The sequence below is a fragment of the Balaenoptera physalus genome (assembly GCF_965194825.1).
Source record: "Balaenoptera physalus genome assembly, chromosome: 2".
Taxonomy (NCBI): Eukaryota; Metazoa; Chordata; class Mammalia; order Artiodactyla; family Balaenopteridae; genus Balaenoptera; species Balaenoptera physalus.
This window is the reverse complement of record NC_138883.1, coordinates 119,228,922-119,249,272: the sequence shown is the minus strand read 5'-3', so window position 1 is coordinate 119,249,272 and position 20,351 is coordinate 119,228,922. Positions and strand designations below refer to the sequence as shown.

Below are 20,351 nucleotides of genomic sequence, written 5' to 3'. Positions count from 1 at the left end.
GACCTCCAAATGGACGGAGTCATGTACATAAAATATGCAACAAGTCCACACCTTGGACTCAAAATGTGCCAACTTTGTGTATGTTGTTTCTGTAGTGTGGTATAGTAATATCCAACTTCTCTGTAAGTCAAACATGCAGCAAACTTAAATATTTGGCTCAAAAGCCGTGTAACTTTGGTCAAGTTGCTTAACCTCTCTGAACTTTAGTCTCTACTTCCTTGTGTTATTTTAAGATTAAATAAGATAATTCATACAAAGCACGGCGTCTGCCTCAATGTAAGTATTCAATAAATGGCTATTCACATTTTTATTTTGCATCTCTTCAGTCCTAGCCCACAAAGGCTGCTCTCCAGTTTTATTAAGTTCCTAAATCTCGGCTGCTTCCCTCCACCCTTTGCACCAATTCAGTCATTCCTTCACCAGAGCCGTGCCTTGTGCCGGATGCAGGAATCAAACCAGGACCCTACCATTGCCAAGCCCACAGCCAAGTAGGAAAGAGAAACTCCTAAAGCGAGCAAATGGCTGTAATAGAGGTTTCTTTCCAGTGTTCTAAGGGGCGAATGGGTAGGGGACGACTAATTGAGACTTAGGGGTGGGTGTGTGTGTGTGGGCGGGGGAGGGAGTCATTCGGGCAACGCTTTCCCGTATAAAGCGTGGGCACGGGAGAGGGAGCGGACTGTTGGTCCGGAGGCGGCAGGACCCGGAGGGCCTTGAACGCCCGGCCACGAGATCGGGGTTCCAGCTATTGGCGAAAGTAACCCGGAGAAGCTTGTGCCCAGCAGTGAGGCTTCGGCCCGGCCAAGTCACCTTGCAGGAGGGTAGCAACACAAAAGCAAAAGGAGGACCCCCGCCCAGGCGGACTGTTAAAACCCCGGTAGTTGAGGGCGGAAGTAACCGCAGGTCCGTGACAGAACCGCGGAAGAACTCCCGGCGTTCTCCACGTCCGGAGGAGCCGGAAACTCCCCGCGCTAGGTGGGTGAGCCCGGCGGCGCGGCGGCGGCCAAGGGGGCGGGGCCGGCTCTCTCAAGGCAGCTGATTGGTCGGTCCCCGGCGGCGGCGTTGGCGGCTGCGCGTGGAATTGTCACCTCGGTCTGGTGAGTCTTCGGTTCTAGCCTGGGCCCCGCCGGCTCCCGAACTGCCCCTGGGCGCCCGACTGTAACTCTCTGTGGCCAGCTGCACACTCCCGGCTTCCCGAGACATGACCTGGAGGGGCAGAGCGACGCCGGGGCCTCTCCTTGGGCGCGCTTCCACTCTTCAGTTCCAGGCTGTCGGGCCAGGACCCCTCTGGGATTTTCTTTGTGGGGGAGGGGCGAATCATGCAAGGCCTTGATGACCCCATCCATAGAGAAAAGCTGTGCGCGGCTGTGGCGGGGAGGGCGGCCGAGTGGAGTTCAGTTTCCCCGGCCGAACTGAAGCCCGGTGGGAGACGCCGAGGAGGCCTAGATCCTGGCTGGGGGATTCGAGGCGGGGCGCCCCCGCAGGGGGAGGAGGAGGGAGAGGAGGAAGAGGCCGTAGCGGGGGACAGTTGGGGTCTGGAGCTCGGGGGAGGGGCCTGGGTGGGTCGGAAATTGGGAGTTAGAGGGTGGATACAGGTGGAGGAGGAGACCGCCAGGTCAGAACCCTTGGAGTCATCATCCTCCGAAGAATGGGTTGAAAGAGCAGGAGCCAGCCAAGGACAGCCATAAAGGGAGGTACAGGCAGCCGACCCAGTATCCAAGGCATCAATTTTAAGAAGGATTTTATGCTTCTTGGCAGAGCATGAACCCACACCGAGATAAAGCATGATGAGGCCTAATAAATGTATTTTAGATTGGGTCATTACTTTGGTAAGCTGAAGACATAATGAATTTTTTAAAAATTTTATTATGGAAGTGTTCAAACTTACACAAAAAGACAGAAAAATACAGAAAATAGCATACCATTTAGGATCCTAGTACTCATCACCCATTCTCAACTATGAATGGCCACCCAGGTTGCATAACATACATGTTAAGACACACCTCAAATCCACACTGATAATATGTTAATCTTAAGTTTTAAAAAGGTGGGTTTTTTGTTTTTGTTTTTTTCGTGTTTAATGGGTATAAAGGTTCCATTTTGCAAGAATAATAGAGTTCTGGAAATTGCTTGCACAACAATGAATGTAATTAACACGTTTGGACTGTACATTTAAAAATGGTTAAGTGGTAAATTTTACGTCATGCGTTTTTAACCACACAAAAAAGTTCCTTTCAAATTAGAAAAAAGAAATCTAGGAAATTCCCTGGTGGTCCAGTGGTTAGGACTCGGCGCTTTCACTCTGAGGGCTCGATCCCTGGTCTGGGAACTAATATCCCGAAAGCCGCATGGTACGGGCGTTAAAAAAAAAAAAAAAGTTTAATGCCGTAAAATCTGAATTCAAGTGTGCAATGGAAAATAACTCTTTGCCAAATAGAGGCCCATAGAGTTGTATTTTTAACTGTGGAGGCTCTGCAATGAACCTGTTGGTTTTGAGGGTCAGAGCATTGGGACCTGGACTGGGGTGGAGTTTAAGCACTGGTGGTGCCCTCTGGTTTATACTAGAACTTGAAGGGTTGGGCCAGCCCAGGTGTGTGAGTCAAATTTCTCCCAAATGTTCCTATTTTCTTGCAGTCTGAGGCACACTTTTTTTTTTTTTTAATTAATTATTTTTTTTCTTCCGGCCGTGGCAGCTTATGGGGTCTTAGTTCCCCCACCAGGGATTGAACCTGGGCCCTTGGCAGTGAAAGTACAGAGTCCTAACCAATGGACTGCCAGGGAATTCCTTGAGGTGCACATTTAATCCTTCGGTAAGCTCCTGTGCTACCTCATACCTTCATTCACGGAAGGGTGAGTGAAGTGTGAATTCACATCTTTCTCTCCACTCCCATTCTTCAGGGTGGCCCTTGGTAGTCTGTCTCCAATATGATTTACTCTCTGTCTCCCAAATGTACCACATGTCTGTCCTTCACATTTTCTAGAGCAGCTGGTGTTAACTGGGAGGCAGCCTTCCATATTCTAGCTCTTTTCGAAATGAGTTCTGCATAGGTAACCCTGAAACCTTCCTTCTGCCCACCCCAAACAAGAAAATAAACAAACTATAAAGCAAGAAAATAACTGCCAGGTTTGGGTTTTTGGCTCCTCTTGTCCTCCTCCTTGGGCTCCAGAACCAGTACTTCTCCTGGAGCTAAATTTTCTTGATGTGAGTTGGCATTTATTGGAGAACTAAACAGCCAATCAGATAAAACTTGCATCAGAAAATTACATATTTTATTTATTTATTTATTTATTTATTTTTGGCTGCCTTGGATCTTCGTTGCTGTGTGCGGGCTTTCTCTAGTTGCGGTGAGCGGGGGCTACTCTTCCTTGTGCGCAGGCTTCTCACTGCGGTGGCTTCTCTTGTTGCAGAGCACGGGCTCCAGGTGTGCGGGCTTCAGTAGTTGTGGCTCGCGGGCACTAAAGCGCAGGCTCAGTAGTTGTGGTGCATGGGCTTAGTTGCTCCGCGGCACGTGGGATCTTCCCGGACCAGGGCTTGAACCCGTGTCGCCTGCATTGGCAGGTGGATTCTTAACCACTGTGCCACCAGGGAAGCCCTACATTAAAAAAAAAAAAAATGTTAAAAAAGAAAATTACATTAGTTATTGAGTAACAGCTTTTTAGAACTATTCAGGAAAAAATTAGATACTTGATCACATCACTGCATGTCAATGATAATAAGAAGGAATTAATGACAGGGTCCCTGGTGAATGATGACAAAGAGTAAAAGTTAGATTCAATCACAAGGTGAATTTGATTGATGTTGCAGTTTATACACTCAGAGCTATCAAAATGCTCATTATTAAAATATCTGTGAGAAAAACATTACTGCTCATATGTAACTCACTTACCCTTTAACTTCTTTTTTTTCCCATAGAAATAATTGTGATTTTGGATTAAGTGAGGTTTTTTAGGAATGTAGCCATCATGTTACACCATAACTGCCTGTACCCGAAAGGTGATACGAAACGATTGAACAATTTTCTGATGTTTTCCTTTGTAGGGAAGATGGAAGAGCTGAGTCAAGCCCTGGCTAGTAGCTTTTCTGTGTCTCAAGATCTGAACAGCACAGCTGCCCCACACCCCCGCCTGTCCCAGTACAAGTCCAAGTACAGTTCCTTGGAGCAGAGTGAGCGGCGCCGCCGGTTACTGGAACTGCAGAAATCGTAAGGGATACTTTAACTCCTTGGCTTCTCTCTGTAGGCTGGGAGCTGTGAACCATTCAGGAGGCTCTAGGCTTGTCTCCACAGAGCCACCTTCAAAGTGGACCCTTTGTAGGTTGTTCTTCTTGCCCACAAGGTTGGGAGGGGTAAAACCTGACAGAGGTAGACATCCTTTACACCCAGAGCTTGGGAAAAATGAGGGAGTAGGGAGAGACCGAAGTTTGAAAGCAAAAGCTCAACTCTGTGGTTAAATTTTTCTTTTCTTTTTTCCTGGCAGCAGTACTGAGCTTTGTAGTTTAGGGACTTGTGAAAGCCACTCCCATACTTCCACTCCCCACATTCCCTGTGTGGCTTCTCCTGCAGTCTGACTCCTGGCTTTGGTGTGGGCTTCCTGTCTTCCTTCAGTCCAGATGTTTCTGTGGAGCCCTTGGGAATTCAAGACAAATGATTCCACAGGGAATCTGAGGAAATGTCTTCCATACACTTCGGTCTCAATACCAAGATGAGCAAACAGGGAAAGAGAGATTGATTGCAGGATAGGAGTGTTTGAGGCTGGGCTGCTCTGAAGGCAGGGCCTATCCTTTTATTCTCAGTGCAACACAGGCCTCTTCTGGGTAAGGAATTAAGGAGTAGGAGGAACTATCAACAGCTGCATTTTGCCCACTGCTTCATCACTAGATGTGTTTAGCAGAGATGGTTCTCTGTGGCCTCTGGGTTGCTTGCAGATTACATTCTCAGATCACCCATTCCCCCGACCCCCAGTTTTTAAAAATTGTGATTAATTTGGAATAGGTAATATGTTCGTATGGTTCAAAATTCACAATACATAAAAGAGTATATGGAGGCTTCCCTGGTGGCGCAGTGGTTGAGAATCTGCCTGCTAATGCAGGGGACACGGGTTCGAGCCCTGGTCTGGGAAGATCCCACATGCCGTGGAGCAACTAGGCCCGTGAGCCACAATTACTGAGCCTGCGCGTCTGGAGCCTGTGCTCCGCAACAAGAGAGGCCACGATAATGAGAGGCCCGCGCACCGCAATGAGGAGTGGCCCCCACTTGCCGCAACTAGAGAAAGCCCTCGCACAGAAACGAAGACCCAACACAGCCATAAACAATAAAAAAAAAAAGACAAAACTGTAGTTCCCAGAGGCTCTCATTATAAAAAAAAAAAAAAGGAGTATATGGAGAAGGGACTTCCCTGGTGGTGCAGTGGTTAAGAATCCGCCTGCCAATGCAGGGGACATGGGTTCGAGCCCTGGTCCGGGAAGATCCCACATGCTGCGGAGCAGCTAAGCCTGTGTGCCACAGCTACTGAAGGCCGTGTGCCTAGAGCCTGTGTTCCGCAACAAGAAAAGCCACCACAATGAGAAGCCCACGCACCACAACGAAGAGTATCCCCCGCTCACCACAACCAGAGAAAGCCCTCATGCAGCAACGAAGACCCAACGCAGCCAAAAATAAATAAATATTTTTTTAAAAAGTATGTGGTGAAAAGTCTCTCTCCCAAATCTGTCTTCTAGATGTCAAGTTCCTCTCTCTTTTTTTTTTTTCTGGCCACTCTGAGCAGCTTGCAGGATCTTAGTTCCCCGACCAGGGATTGAACCTGGGCCCACGGCAGTGAAAGTGCCGAGTCCTAACCACTGGACCACTAGGGAATTCCCAACATCTTATATTATAGTACACTTGTTACAACTAATGAACAAATATTGATACATTAGTATTAACTAAAATCCATACTTCTTTACTCAGATTGCCTTAGTTTTTTCTTTTTTTTTTTTTTTTTTAAAGTTACTTGCCTTTCTTTTATTTATTTATTTATGGCTGTGTTGGGTCTTAGTTTCTGTGCGAGGGCTTTCTCTAGTTGCGGCGAGCGGGGGCCACTCTTCATCGCGGTGCGTGGGCCTCTCACTGTCGCGGCCTCTCTTGTTGCGGAGCATAGGCTCCAGACGCGCAGGCTCAGTAATTGTGGCTCACGGGCCCAGTTGCTCCGTGGCATGTGGGATCTTCCCAGACCAGGGCTCGAACCCGTGTCCCCTGCATTGGCAGGCAGATTCTCAACCACTGCACCACCAGGGAAGCCCTCCTTAGTTTTTTCTAAGTGGACTTTTTTGAAAGTTAGGAACTGCAGAAAGGTCTGGCTGTTTCTCAGAAAGTCCCAGAAGCTGTCCTTGTCTCAAACTTCTCACTGCATCTCGGTGTTTCCTCTCTGCAATCCCTGGGAGCCTTCAGATGGTGTATCTGCCAGGCAGGGAAGTGTCAGCTCTCACCTGGGGTGGAGATGGGAGTCTAGGGTGGGGTGGGTGGGAGTAGGATCAGCCACTAGCGAACCCTGAGAATTCCTTTAAATATTGTACCTTGCCTATTCTTAGGAAACTGAGGAAAGCCGAGTGTGTTCAGAGGGGGTGTCCTATTTAGGATCTGTGAGGAGGTGGTCACTAGTTACGGCTTACAAAGGAAATTCTGTCATCTCTTACCCCCACCACAATTCCCAAGTTGCTCTTGAATTTGGAGACTTTGAATTACATCTGTCACGTTGCAGGGTGTCTTCCTATAAGATGTAAAGACCTGTCCTTATGCCTTTTCTTTTCCCAGAAAGCGGCTGGATTATGTGAACCATGCCAGAAGACTGGCTGAAGATGACTGGACAGGGACGGAGAGTGAGGAAGAAGAAAAGAAAGATGATGAGGAAATGGACATTGACACTGGCAAGAAGTTACCAAAACTCTATGCTAATCAAGTGAGTGGTCCAGAGGAGATGAGGCGCAGCTGGTCCTGCTCCCTTTACTGTGCAGTCAAAGCTCTTTACTTGCCCTAAAGAGGAGGATGAGGCAGGAAGAAGGAATAGGATCTACAACGAAAGTGCTGATGTACATAAAAGTTATGAGATGCAAAGAGATGACTTACAGTTTTGTGAGCTGATGGGGGGTCACTGATAGAGTCTGGGTAGTGGGTTTGGGAATCATTACCCCATGCTGTTAGCAGAGGCTTCCGGCCTGCTGCAAAAAGTCCCTGAGCTACTGATATGCTAGTGGACGCCATTCTTTACTAGTTATTATACAGCTGTTTTGGATCAGGCCTGCCCAGCCCAGCACTGTCCCCCACCCCACCTCCCAAGCTGGTAGTCTTTCCCAAGTGGTGGACTAACATGCCAGCCTTGGGTCTTCACACTCAGGTGGTAGGAGCTTGGACGTCCTTGAATACTGGGAGCCTGCCCAGCCACCCCAGGCCAGCCAGTTGGCCTAGGTGAGGTTGAGACCATGAAACAACAGATCACTATAACAAACTTGACTAAGTGCCCTGTTGATTCCAGAGAGGAAACCAGTGTGGCTTGTGGCGCCATAGGTGAAGCAGGCATGGAGACTGTCTAGTGCTCTAGGCAATCCAGTTATTCTCCAGAAGGCAGGGCATGTATCTGAGTGGGGCTGGGGGTCTACCCTGCTGTTGTATACTTACCTCTATAACCCAAGTGTCTTGTCACTTCAGAATCCTCTCCCACCTTAAGAATATGGTTCCTGGGTGCACACACTCCCATCCTCTTTCTCTGCCTCAAATATAGCACAGACATCTTCTATGACAAAGTACAGTTTAGTTCTGTTGAGCAAACATTGTTTTTTTTTTGTTTTTCTTTTTTAAATTTTTTGGCCATGCTGCACAGCATGCGGTATCTTAGTTCCCTGACCAGGGATCGAACCAACGCCCTCTGCAGTGGAAGCGCAGAGTCTTAACTACTGCACCACCATGGAAGTCCCGAGCAAGCATTGTTTTGTTTTGTTTTTGTTTAAAATAGAATGTTGGGGTTTTTAAAAAATATTTATTTATCTATCTATCTATCTGCGCCGGGTCTCAGTTGCGGTACGCAGGATCTTTGTTGCTGCATGTGGGATCTTTAGTTGTGGCACGCAGGATCTAGTTCCCTGACCAGGGATCGAACCCTGGACCCCCTGCATTGGGAGTGTGGAGTCTTAGCCACTGGATCACCAGGAAAGTGCCCCCCGAGCAAGCATTGTTGAAGGCCCTGTTCTATGTTAAGCTAGGCTATTCTCAGGGAAAGATAGACGTGGGCCAGAAATAGCCCATGCACTCCTCTAATAAGTGTAGATTATGGTTTTTGCAATAAAAAAGTGAAATTAACTTCCCACAGAGAAGGAAGCAGGGTTGTGAAGTCAGGAAAAGGTTAATGAAAGAGGAGGCAGTTTGGAAACATGGGTAGGACAGGCGGAGGTACAGAGCATTTCAGGGCATTCCAGGCAGCAGGATCAGGCTGAGCAAGAGCCCAGAGGTGGGAGAAGAATATATGATGTGTTCAGGAGGGGTGTGCAGAGGGTGTGTGAGGATGGAGCAACATAGGGTTGGGGGAGGAGTATAGCAGAAATATGTACAGGGTTTTAGACTCTGGGTCTAGATTGTGAGGAACCACCGAGACTTTTTGAGCCAGGGGCAGAGGTGGGACTTCATGTGATGACTACCACATCAGTGTAGGAAGGCCTGGAAGAGAGAGACTGTGGTAGGGGGCTTAGGTTTGCTAAAAGATCTAATGAGTGCTAAGGGCAGTGAAAGTGGGAAGGAAAACAGGTCATGAGTATGAGAGATGTTGCCAGGTGGAATGAACAGAATTTATGGCTAGGAGAGGCAATATGAGAAGCGGATAAGGGTTTAAGCTCAGGTCGCATAGACTGACCTCAAAGTCAGGCTCTGTGTTGACCGCGGGCAAGTTACTTAACCAGTCTAAGTCTCTAGTTTCTTATCTGTAAAATGGGACATCGTAATAGTACCTGTCTCATAGGATTGTTAGAAGGATTAAATGAAATAGTGTACCTTAAATACCTAGCCCAGAGCCCATAATGAATGCCCCACAGTATTAGTTGCTACTGCTATTTTTTTAAACAGCCATATTAAGATATAATTCACATACCATACAATTCACCCATTTACAGGGTACAATTCAGTATTTTTGTAGTAATTCACAGAGCTGTGCAACCATCACCAGTATCTAATTCTAGAATATTTTCACACCCATTAGCAGTCACTCCCCATTTCCCCTTCCCTCCAGGCCCTAGCAATCACTGATCTACTTTCTGTCTCTATGGATTTGCCTATTTTGGACATTTCGTATAAATGGAATCATATGAGATACATCCTTTTGCTTCTGGCTTCTTTCACTTAGCAAAAGGTTTTCAAGATTCATTTATGTTGTAGCATGTGTTAGAACTTCATTCCTTTTCATTTCTTTTCAAATAATATTCTGTTGTATAGATAGATATACCACATTTTGTTTATCCATTCATCAGTTGATGGCCTTTTGAGTTGTTTCCACTTTGGGGCTATTATGAATATTGCTGCTATGAACATTTATTTACATGTTTTTGCATGGACATATGTTTTCATTTCTCTTGGGTATATACCTGGGAGTGGAGTTACTAGGCCATATGATAACTCTGGAACTACCAGACTATTTTTCAGAGTGACTACACCATTTTACATTCCCACCAGCAACGTTTGAGGGTTCGTTTCTCCACATCTTTGCCAATACTCGTTATTGTCCGTCCTTTTGAATATAACCATCCTAGTGGGTGTGAAGTGGTGTTTCATGGTTTTGATTTGCATTTCCCTAGTAACTAATGATATTGAGCTTCTTTTCATGTGTTTATTAGCCATTCATATATCTTTGGAGAAATGTCTATTCAAATCCTTTGCCCGTTTAAAAATTGGGTTATTTGTCTTTTATTATTGAGTTCTTTATATATTCTAGATACAAGTTCCTTATGAGATACATGATTTGCAAATATTTCTCATTCTGTGGGTTGTCTTTTCACTTTCTTGATGATGTTTTTGGCAGCACAGAGGTTTTACATTTTGATGTAGTCTAATTTATCTATCTTTTGTTTCGTCATTTGTGCTTTTGGTGTTGTATTACTATTATTCTTTAAGGGAGTGTCGATTATGCCTTGGGTTTAAGATTGAATAACAGAGAGGAAGGTGATGATATTAACAGGGCACAGAATGCAGAAGGGGAAGGATGGGTGTTTCAGGGATGGGAAGTACTTGGGCAATAGAAGCCAGTGAATTCTGTTTTGGCTATGCTGAGTTTAAGGTACAGAGAGGACCAACAGAGAAAGAGATAGCAAGTGGACAGCTGGAAATATAGGTTTGGAGGAAAGGAAAGAAGTCTGGAGATGAAAAAGAAGAGAATTAGGGGACTTCCCTGCTGGCGCAGTGGCTAAGAACCTGCCTGCCCATGCAGGGGACACAGGTTCGAGCCCTGGTCAAGGAAGATCCCACATGCCGTGGAGCAACCAAGCCCGTGTGCCACAACTACTGAGCCCGTGTGCCACAACTACTGAAGCCTGCGCACCTAGAGCCCATGCTCCGCAACAAGAGAAGGCAATACAATGAGAAGCCCGCGCACCGCAATGAAGAGTAGCCCCCGCTCGCCACAACTAGAGAAAGCCCACACATAGCAACAAAGACCCAACGCAGCCAAAAAAAAAAAAAAAGAGATTTAGGAGGCATCATCTTAGAAATGACAAGTGAAGTAGATGAATTCCACCCCCACGGGGGGACAGCATCTAAGAGAAAAGAGAAGGGGGACCTAAAACAGCCCCCTGAAGATTATCTACGTTTTGGGGGAGTGTGTGGAGGAATGTTTGGAGGAAAAACAGAAAAGTACTGTGTCATGGGGCCAAGGGAGCATGTGTCAAGGAGGAGGATGTGACTGGCAGCATTACACCAGGAGTAGAGGAAGGAGGGGGAGGTGAGGGAATAGAGGTACTTGGCTGCAAGGAGGTCAAGTGGGGCTGTGAGGTAGCAAACCTGGACTGCGGGTGTCAGAGTGGGTGGGAAGGCAGCAGCAAGAAATACGAAGTAGTTAAAAAAAGAGAGAACGTGGAACATCTTAATAGAAATGTAGAGTGATAAAAGGTTTTCATTTTTGCCTTGGTTTTGAGGATTAGGGGTTGAGTATTTTGTGGCCTAAGGGGAAGGAGAGATGGGAGAGATGAGCGATTCAGCGGGAAGGATTAATTGATAGGCCAAAGTCTTTGTATAGATGGGAGGGACCAGTGATGAATGGAAGAGTAAATTTTTTCAAATTCATTTCACCACAGCCCTTTTTTTTTTTTTTAATTTAAGGTAACATCCTTTTCCTAACATCCTTTAGTATAGTATTTGGGTCACTAGTTTGGGAAATGATCTAGTTTAGAGCATCTCAAGGTCAGGGACTTGATTCATCTCTGAGGTATAGCCCCTGGAACATAATGGTTGTGATAATGGTAGATGGGTGGACAAAGTAAGGAAAGATAGAGGGTCCTGTCCCCCCATACAGGAGGTGAAGTAGTAAGAATGGGTATGGATGCAGATAATGAAGGTGAGAAGTTGAAGTTCACGGGGAGCAGGAGACGAGTTGACTACTAAGAGCTAGTGGGGTGGAGGTCCCACTGTCACCCTTTTCTGTTCTCATTCTTTTACTTGTATTTTTATTATATATATAGGACATGAATTCTTTGTCATTGTAAACATGGGAGCAGCACAGCCCTGCTGATTTTTAACACCATTTTTTGTGTTCCCAGTTAATGCTCTCAGAGTGGTTAATTGACGTCCCTTCAGATTTGGGTCAGGAATGGATTGTGGTCGTGTGCCCTGTTGGAAAAAGAGCCCTTATTGTGGCCGCCAGGGTGAGTAGCTGCTCCTGCCCCCTGTGCCAGCATGCCTGGCCTGTAGCAGGAGGGGTTCTCTGCACACTCTGTGTTCCTTATCTGCCACAGCAGCTGTCCCTGCCATGGGGATTGAAACGCTTTCCTGCAGGAGGGATTTGATGAGAGCCACCTTTGGGCTGATGGCACCCCTGCAGGATGTGGAAGCAAGAGGGTGAGGAGACCTTGATGCCTGACAAGAATGGTAATTGTCCACACAGGGTTCTACCAGTGCCTACACCAAGAGTGGCTACTGCGTCAACAGGTTTTCTTCCCTTCTGCCAGGAGGCAACAGGCGAAACTCAGCAACAACAAAAGGTACCTACATACAATTGTCTCTTTATTAACTTTTATAATCAGTGCTTGGTTAGTTGCTTAGTTAGTTGTTTTAAAGACCCACTTTAAAAGCATACCTTTGAAACTGCGCACAGGTAATATCCTGCCCACTGGGCTCTCCCTCAAGGTCAGGCCTCCTCAGTAGCAGAATAGTTGCAACTTGTGAGGCCTGCTGGGCAATAAACCCCTAAATTAAAGTCAATGCACCTTTCCCATGGACTTCCATCACAAGATGACAGGTGCAGTTTTCTGGGGAAAGGACCCCCAGAAGGCCAAGTGTAATGTACAGAAGCTGTTGCTGGGGCTTCCTGCTGAATTCCCTTTTCTCCTTTCTCGGTGTCCAAATCTTAGCTTCTTCCTCCCCCCTGGGCCCAGCCGAGGAGACTAAGGTCACGAAGGTTTGCCCGCGGTCATTCAGCGAGGAGTTGGCAGAGCTGGCAGAACCGTTCTCTCACCTCTGCCTGCCCAGGCTCCGCTGGTGGTTACTCCTGTCCTCTCTTCTGAGCCCTCTATTGGCTTTTTTTACTCCAGCCTGAAATGCGCTTCCACCTCCCCTCTACCCTGTTATTTTAGTCCTGTGATCCCAAAAGATTGTTCATATCCCATCTCTTCCATGAAGCATTTCCTGGAACTCTCGTTTTTCTTAGTTTGTGCTGTATAATTCAGGTCTTGGTTCTTTCCTCTGTAATCATCTTATCTCCTTAACTGGATTGTAACTTCCTTAAAGGCAGGGATTACTTATAGTTAATATTCCCCACAGAACACAGTGCCTGTGATAGGAACTCAAAAAGTAATTGTAAGCTAAAATGGAAGATTACTTCCCTTCAAACTTGAGCTTCTCTAAGGTGAGTAAATGTCCCAGTTTATCTAAAGGTTCAGAGTTCACACTTGGCATTGCCTTGATCCTTCTTGTGCTGTCATACCTCAGGTCACCCCTAGACTGTGCCAGGTAGCCAGAAAAGGCTGTGAAGAACTTTGTCCTGTAGTGCTGGTGCTTGCTGTGAGCGCTGAGGATTGTTGGATTCAGTCCCCAAGCCCCTAAGATGGGGCTCCCCAGATTGTGGTGGAGGGAACCCTGATGGGAGGGGTTACCCTGTACTGACTTTCTGCTTTGTGTCTCCAGACTACACCATTCTGGACTGCATTTACAGTGAGGTGAACCAGACCTACTACGTTCTGGACGTGATGTGCTGGCGGGGACACCCTTTTTATGACTGCCAGGTAAGGACTGATACTCCCCTCATGTCTTCTCCTGTTTTCTCCTCTCCTCCCAGGAAAGTGGCTCAGCATGTGTGTTTAGTACGTGACCAACTTCTTGGTGTGCACAGGATGTGGTATATCAAGAACATTGTCTAATGTTCCTTGCATCTTTGGGTGTGTTAAAATTAGCTTCATTTATAAAAAGAGGTAGGAGGAACTAAGGGAAGCATAGCAATTCTTGAGGGGAGGAAGGAGAAACAGAGTGTAGGGGTAGGCTGGGACTTTGTAGAAGCTGTAACCGCCCCCTCCCCTCTTTCCAGAGTGTAGGAGGCTTGCTGGCAGGGAAGATTGCAGGTGAAGGGGATGCTGCCTTGTGCAGGTGGCACAAGGAAGAGAAGGTGGAATGTTAAGCACCATCAAATAGACTTCTGTCACCTCCACTCCTTCACCAACCACATCTTGACCCTCCTTGGTATGACCATAAGGCCTCGAATCTCTGAGGGGCTAGCTCTGGAAGGAGATTTTCCAAATGAGGAGAGGCCCCCCCACCCAATATTCTCCCCTCAAGTTTCACCTTCCCACAACATTTTTCTCAGATTGGTGATTCTTTCGAGTGACAGAGGCAGTCATCAGAGAGAGGCTAGGTCACCCCACAGGGTCCATCTCTGCTCCTATGCTCCCCATCGTTGTCCCAGTTTTAAAGTGGTGGGTTTTTTGTGCTCCCTGTCAATTAGTTTATCATAGTGGTTCTCAGAATGTTGAATGTGTGGCCTCAGAAAGTTGTTAGTAATGCAAATTCTTAGACCTATTGAATCAGAAACTCTGGGGATGGGACTTATGTTTTAATAAACCTCCAGGCGATCCTCATGCAGGCCCAAGTGTCCGAATCACAGGTTATCGCCACAGGCTGCTTCTTTCCGTAGCCATTACCCCAAGCTAGGTTTCCAAATTATGCTAGGTGCTGGTACTTCAGAATTCTAGCATGCATCTCATTCAAAAAATAATAGCCAAGGGACTTCCTTGGCGGTCCAGTTTAAGACTCTGCGCTTCCAATGCAGGGGGCATGGGTTCAATCCCCAGTCAGGGAACTAAGTTCACACATACTGCACGGTGTGGCCAAAAGATAAAAAAACAAAAACAACAACAAAAAAATAGCCAAGACCTGCATTGCTAAGCACTTTGTGAGCATGATCTCATTGAATCCCTTACAACAACTCTTAAAAAGTAAGTATGTACTATTGTTATTACTCCTCATCATTTAGATATGAAAGCTGAGAGCCACAGATGTTAAGTACCTTGCCCAAATGCAGAGCCAAGCCTAAAACTCAGAACTCAGAAATTCAGTTGAGGGACTTCCCTGGTGGCTCAGTGTTAAGAATCTGCCTGCCAGTGCAGGGGACACAGGTTCGAGCCCTGGTCCGGGAAGATCCCACATGCCGCGGAGCAACTAAGCCCATGCACCAGAACTACTGAGCCTGCGCTCTAGAACCCGTGAGCCGCAACTACTGGGCCCACGTGCCACAACTACTGAAGCCTGCGCGCCTAGAGCCTGTGCTCCGCAACAAGGGAAGCCACCGCAATGAGAAGCCCGTGCACCACAGCGAAGAGTAGCCCCCGCTTGTCGTAACTAGAGAAAACCCACGGGCAGCAACGAAGACCCAGTGCAACCAAAAATAAATAAATAAATAAATTTATTTTTTAAAAAAAGAGAGAGAAAGGCTGCGCAGCAACGAAGACCCAGTGCAGCCAAAAATAAATTAATTAATTAATTTTAAAAAATTTAAAAATAAAAATTCAATCGGGAACATATTTTCCTTTAATTCTGTTGAAGGATGTTTCATAACATGCATTTACAACCTACAAATTTGATAACTAAAGCCACCTATATTTTGACAATATAAAGAAAAGATTGTGGGTTTTTTATTTTTGGTTTTGGAAATTAAAAAAAAGAAAGAAAGAAAAGTCCCTAAATAACAACAGAAGCATATGTATCAGTAATTTAGATCAATAGTAATTTGGAATAAAGTAGTTTATGTGAAGTTACAGCTATAAAGTAGTTTCTAATCCTCAGGTAAAATAAAACAGAGGTTAACATAATGTGCTTTGGAGTTGGTGAGTCCTGGTCCCGTAGTATTTCTGTTGCACCTGGGTGAGTGATGTAATCTCTCTGAGCCCCAGAGTCCTCACCTGTAAAATGGAGATGATAATAATACAATTCTCAGAGCACGGTTGAGGATTAATACGCTTATGTATGTAAGGTCCTTAGCATGGAGCCTGAGACATAGTAGGCCTTCAGTGATAAATGTTGGCATTACTACTATTAATAATCCTATTGGATTTTAAGGAAAAAATATTCAAAGATTTTGTGAACATCTTCTTGACCTTATGGCAGTGTTTTAAGGGAAATGAGGGTGAGAGAAGGGCTTAGGTCTTCCTAAATCAGGTGGCTATTTTTTCCCCAGTTTTATTGAAATTTAACTGACATGCAACACTGTGTAAGTTTAAGGTGTATAGCACAATGATTTGACTTACATATATTTTGCAATAGTTACCTGAGTAAATTTAGTTAATATCCATCATCTCATATAGATACCAAAAAGAAAAGAAAAGAAAAAAATAAGTGTTTTTTTTCCCTTGCCATGAGAACTCTTAGGATCTACTCTCAACAACTGTCATGTATATACCAGACAACAGAGTTAACTATTGTCATTGTGTTGTACTTCCCATCCCTAGTACTTACTTATCTTATAACTGGAAGTTTGTACCTTTTGACCATCAGGTAGCTTTTTAGAATGGGGTGTTTTTGTTCGTATTAGAGTTTGAGGTGAACAGTTTTTAATCTTTCCCTTTCTCTTCTCTGGCAGACTGATTTCCGATTCTACTGGATGCATTCAAAGTTACCAGAAGAAGGACTGGGAGAGAAAACCAAGCTCAATCCCGTAAGGCCTGGTGTTAGAATTGCAGAGTTCTTTATGGGGATTGGTTTGGATTGGTCTGTTATCTAAATATAATCATTATGAATGAAATTATCTTTTTTTTTTTCTTTTTGAGGCAGCATGGCATAGTGGGAAAAGTATGGACTTAACAGTTATCCAGATTCCAGTTTTCGCTTTAACAATTACCAGGTTAAGTTAATATCTTTACTTGGCCTTAATTTCTTCATCTGTTTAATAGGGTTAATAATACCTACTTTACAGGGTTGTTCTAAGAGCCAAATTATATAAATATACAAGTCTTTCTAGCATAATACTTACGGTGAGCACTCAATAAACAGTGGTTGATAAAAATGCTAATAACTGCTTTTATTAATAACACTATTTAGAATTCTCCAACTGTAGCATGCATCAGCAGCCTCTGGAGGCTTGGTAAAATGTAGACTCCTGGGCCTCACCCCCAGAATTTCTGATTCAGTAGGTCTGGGGTAAAGCCTGAGAATTTGCATTTCTAACACGTTCCCCAGTGAAACTGATACTGCTGGTCCATGGACCACACTTTGAGAACCTCTGCCTTTGCATCTGATCTAAGAGTGACCTCATCTAGTCAGTCCCCTCTTTTTATAGATGAGTATATAGGCTCAGAGAGGGGACTGCCTTCCCCAAGGTCCCACAGTCCAGGATGATAACCCAAATGTCTTCGCTCTTCACTCATTGATTAAATATGGGACAGTTATTTTCATTGCATTTTATTAGTTAAGCCCTGTAGACTGGCATTTGCTTGGGTTGCTTACAGCATTTTTAAAAGCAACTGGATAACCAGTTACAGGACAATAAATGGGACCAGTACTTCCAGTTATGTTATCAATTAGGTCCTAGAAGAACATGCACTGAGGAAAGGGAACATGGGTGCTACTTTCTCTGAGATGCTGTTCTGTGTGCGCTACAGGTACTATCTCATTGTATCTGCATAACAATCCTATGAAGTAGATACTTTTATTATCCCTTTTTACAGATGGGAAAATGGAGGCATATGGAGATTAGATGATTGACAGAGCTGGGATTCAGACCTAGGCAATCTGACTCAGAGGTTGTCGTAGTCCTAATCACTTTGGTATACTGCTTCAGTGTAAAAATTTTTGCTGGTGTGAAAGGGGCTTCACCAGTCCTTCATTAGGGGCAACTGTCATAGAGCTGGGAGAATAACATAGAATCCCTAAACCTAGCACAGGGCAGTGGTTCTCAGTCCTGACTGCATGAATCAACTGGAGAGCTTTAAAAAAAAAAATGACTGGATCCCACCCCAGAGCAGTTCAGTCAGAATCTCGGGGTGGTGCTTGGGCATGAGTAGTTTTTAAGAGTTTCCCAGATGGTTCTTCTGTATAAACCAAGGTTGAGAACTCCTGACCTAGTAATTCAGAGGATAAGTAGAGGGGAGTGGGTATGGGAGGATGAGACTGAAAACTTTTCTTCTTTGATATAGCTCTTCAGTTGCTGGAACCAATATTGTTTGTAACATGTACTAACTCTTTGTTCTAATTTATGTTTTAGTTTAAATTTGTAGGGCTAAAGAATTTCCCTTGTACCCCTGAGAGCCTGTGTAAGGTGCTGTCTATGGATTTCCCTTTTGAGGTAACAAAACCATTGTCTTTATTGCTCTGATCTGATTGTAAGACACAAGAAACTTGGTTATACAGTCTTAAGAGAGCCTCTGACTTTGCTGTGTCAAAGCATCAGAAAAGGGCTGAAAGCTGACTCTTGGGAAAGAATGTGCTCGTGGCCCTTCATAGCCTCAGGGCCACCCTGCCAGCTAAGTCAGAATGCCAGAGCTGTAAGGGCCCTTGAAAGGACAGCTCATCTAACTCCCTCATTTTACAGATGGAGAAACTGAGGCCCAGAGAGGGGTGAGGCTTCCATTCCTAGGTCCTTCTTGTGTGCCTCTTTCTGCTACAAGCCAGAGAATGAGGCCCCTTGTTTGACTGCCACAGCTGGGGCTTCTGTGACTGACAGACTGCAGGGCTGTGAATTCCTAATCCTTCTTTCCTCCGAAGAGCAAATGGTCCCCAGGGATGGCAGTGCTTGCTGAGCAGTGGTATGGCAGTGGGGTGACCAACTTGTCCAAGGTTGCCCAGGATTTCCCTGGTTTTAGTGCTGAAAGTCTCACGTCCCCAGAAGCTCCTCAGTCCTGGGCAGTCTTTTGTCATCCTCAGAACCTGCAGTTACCCTACAAGCAGACTTCCTTTGCCCATGATGCCCTTTAAAATTCTGCCTGGTCACCTGCAAGTATTTGCTTGAACTGGATATAATTTTGCTAAAAGGATCACAGCTTCCCAAATGATGAAATGGCAAAGGCTGAGTTGCCTTCATTTCTGGGAGTCAGTTAAGAAGGTGGTAAGAACACCATCTTTGTTTATAACCCTTATGCCCCAGTGACAATAAATGCTTTTTAGAGATGAGTCACTGAATCACAGAAAAGAAAATATGGGACTGTGGGAGGTCTTCCCGTTGAGGAAAACTGATTTTCCCAGAACATAGCTCACAGACAATTTAGGGGGAGGTTTAGGCAGCCAGCAATGGCTGGGGAGCAGGGCTTCTTGACAGGCTGTTTCCCCTGCACTCAGCAGTCCAGCATCTTGGAGGGGCTTGTCCAGTTCCCCTGCTTTGTTCCCTGTGTGGAGCACATCCTCCACTACAGAGACCTCCAGGTGGTGGAAAGTGCATGGGATTTGAGGAGAGAAGACCTGGGTTCAAGCTGAATTTCTGCTTCATACTCACTGTGTGTTTGAGGGAGGCCCCAGAACTCCCTGAGCCTGAGCAACCCCATCTCCCAGACACTTCCATGGTGGGTAAGAGGGTGAAATAGTAGGTAGGAAAGCACCCTGTAAACGGGAAAGTACTTTTTATATTTTTATTTTCTAAAATTTAGTTTTCTAGACCATTTCTTCATTTAGAGAAATTCATGTGTGAGAAATGAAGACTCTTTTTCTTCTGGCAGTGACCCAGAAAAAAAGATCTGGACCACAAGAGCTACCCCAGTGCATATAGGTCTCCTACAAACATGTGGCCCCAGAAGTCATTCTGATCCCTGGCTTTCTTTCTTGTAGGTAGATGGGCTTCTCTTCTACCACAAGCAGACCCACTATAGCCCTGGAAGCACTCCTCTGGTGGGCTGGCTGCGCCCCTACATGGTGTCAGATGTTCTTGGCGTAGCTGTGCCAGCTGGCCCGCTGACTGCCAAGCCAGAATATGCTGGGTACCAGCTCCAGCAGATCATTGAGCACAAGAGGAGCCAGAAGGAGGGAATAAAGGAGATCACACACAAGCCCTCTGAGAATGGACGCTATGAGTTGGAGCACCTGTCTACGCCCAAGCTGAAGAGCCCTCCCCATAGCCCCAAGCACCCAGGGAGCCTCATGGAGAACTAGAGAGGGCAGCCTCCTTTGGGAGTCACAGGATGGGGGTTGGTCCCAGAAGGAAGGCTGGGGGGGAGGACAGTGACGAGAACAAGATGACTTCATTTTAGAGCAGGCTTTCCAAAGCCACTCCAGCTGGAAACAGCTTATCTCCTATCTGAAGTGCTGGCTTTAACAGTTGGGGGAGGTTTCCAGATTGGGTAGTCTTTGGATTTGAGCAGCAACTCCTGTGAAAATGTATTTCAGATCCACAATGTAAATATATGTAATTCTTACGAAAGAAGTTGTTTGTGATTCTTAAACTTTATTTATTTTATTTTTGTGTGTGTGTGATTCTTAAACTTTAGACAGTCAGGAATCTCCCCCACCTCTACCCCTTCAGGCCCCCTAAACCGTGACTGTTCAAGTCTTGGCCCATTTCACTCTGTTTTTAGCACTTAAGCATTCTGCTGAGTTTCCAGTTGCTGCTGTTGGTAACGTCATTTTCTCAAAGGTCTTACCAGGAACTGCAGTTCTTGGTATTTGAATATGTTCCCTCTTCTGAGAAGACAAGTGTGATTTTCTTTGGTTTAGACACAGAGATAAAAT

General features: G+C 45.6%; 1 protein-coding gene across 3 annotated transcripts; it reads left to right on the top strand.

Moving 5' to 3' along the window:
* Window positions 1–944: 944 nt before the first annotated feature.
* On the top strand, window positions 945–20,079 carry SNUPN (snurportin 1). Of its 3 annotated transcripts, none has more exons than XM_082452682.1 (9): window positions 945–1,094; window positions 4,037–4,199; window positions 6,786–6,930; window positions 11,759–11,863; window positions 12,103–12,199; window positions 13,341–13,438; window positions 16,282–16,356; window positions 17,902–17,982; window positions 19,455–20,079. In XM_082452682.1, exons 2-9 carry the CDS (start codon window positions 4,042–4,044, stop codon window positions 19,773–19,775), a joined length of 1,080 nt encoding a protein of 359 aa, XP_082308808.1. In that variant the 5' UTR covers window positions 945–1,094; window positions 4,037–4,041; the 3' UTR covers window positions 19,776–20,079. The 3 variants fall into 3 exon arrangements, with proteins under 3 accessions (XP_082308808.1, XP_082308809.1, XP_082308807.1); XM_082452681.1 differs by lacking the exon at window positions 945–1,094 and adding an exon at window positions 1,806–1,826; XM_082452683.1 differs by lacking the exons at window positions 945–1,094; window positions 17,902–17,982 and adding an exon at window positions 1,577–1,826.
* Window positions 20,080–20,351: the final 272 nt, after the last annotated feature.

Excerpts from the sequence above, each read along its gene's own strand:
- SNUPN (XM_082452682.1), top strand. The coding sequence starts at position 4,042 with ATGGAAGAGCTGAGTCAAGCCCTGGCTAGTAGCTTTTCTGTGTCTCAA. Across the intron at positions 4,200-6,785 it reads TTACTGGAACTGCAGAAATC|AAAGCGGCTGGATTATGTGA; the intron begins GTAAGGGATACT and ends TTCTTTTCCCAG. Across the intron at positions 17,983-19,454 it reads CTATGGATTTCCCTTTTGAG|GTAGATGGGCTTCTCTTCTA; the intron begins GTAACAAAACCA and ends TCTTTCTTGTAG.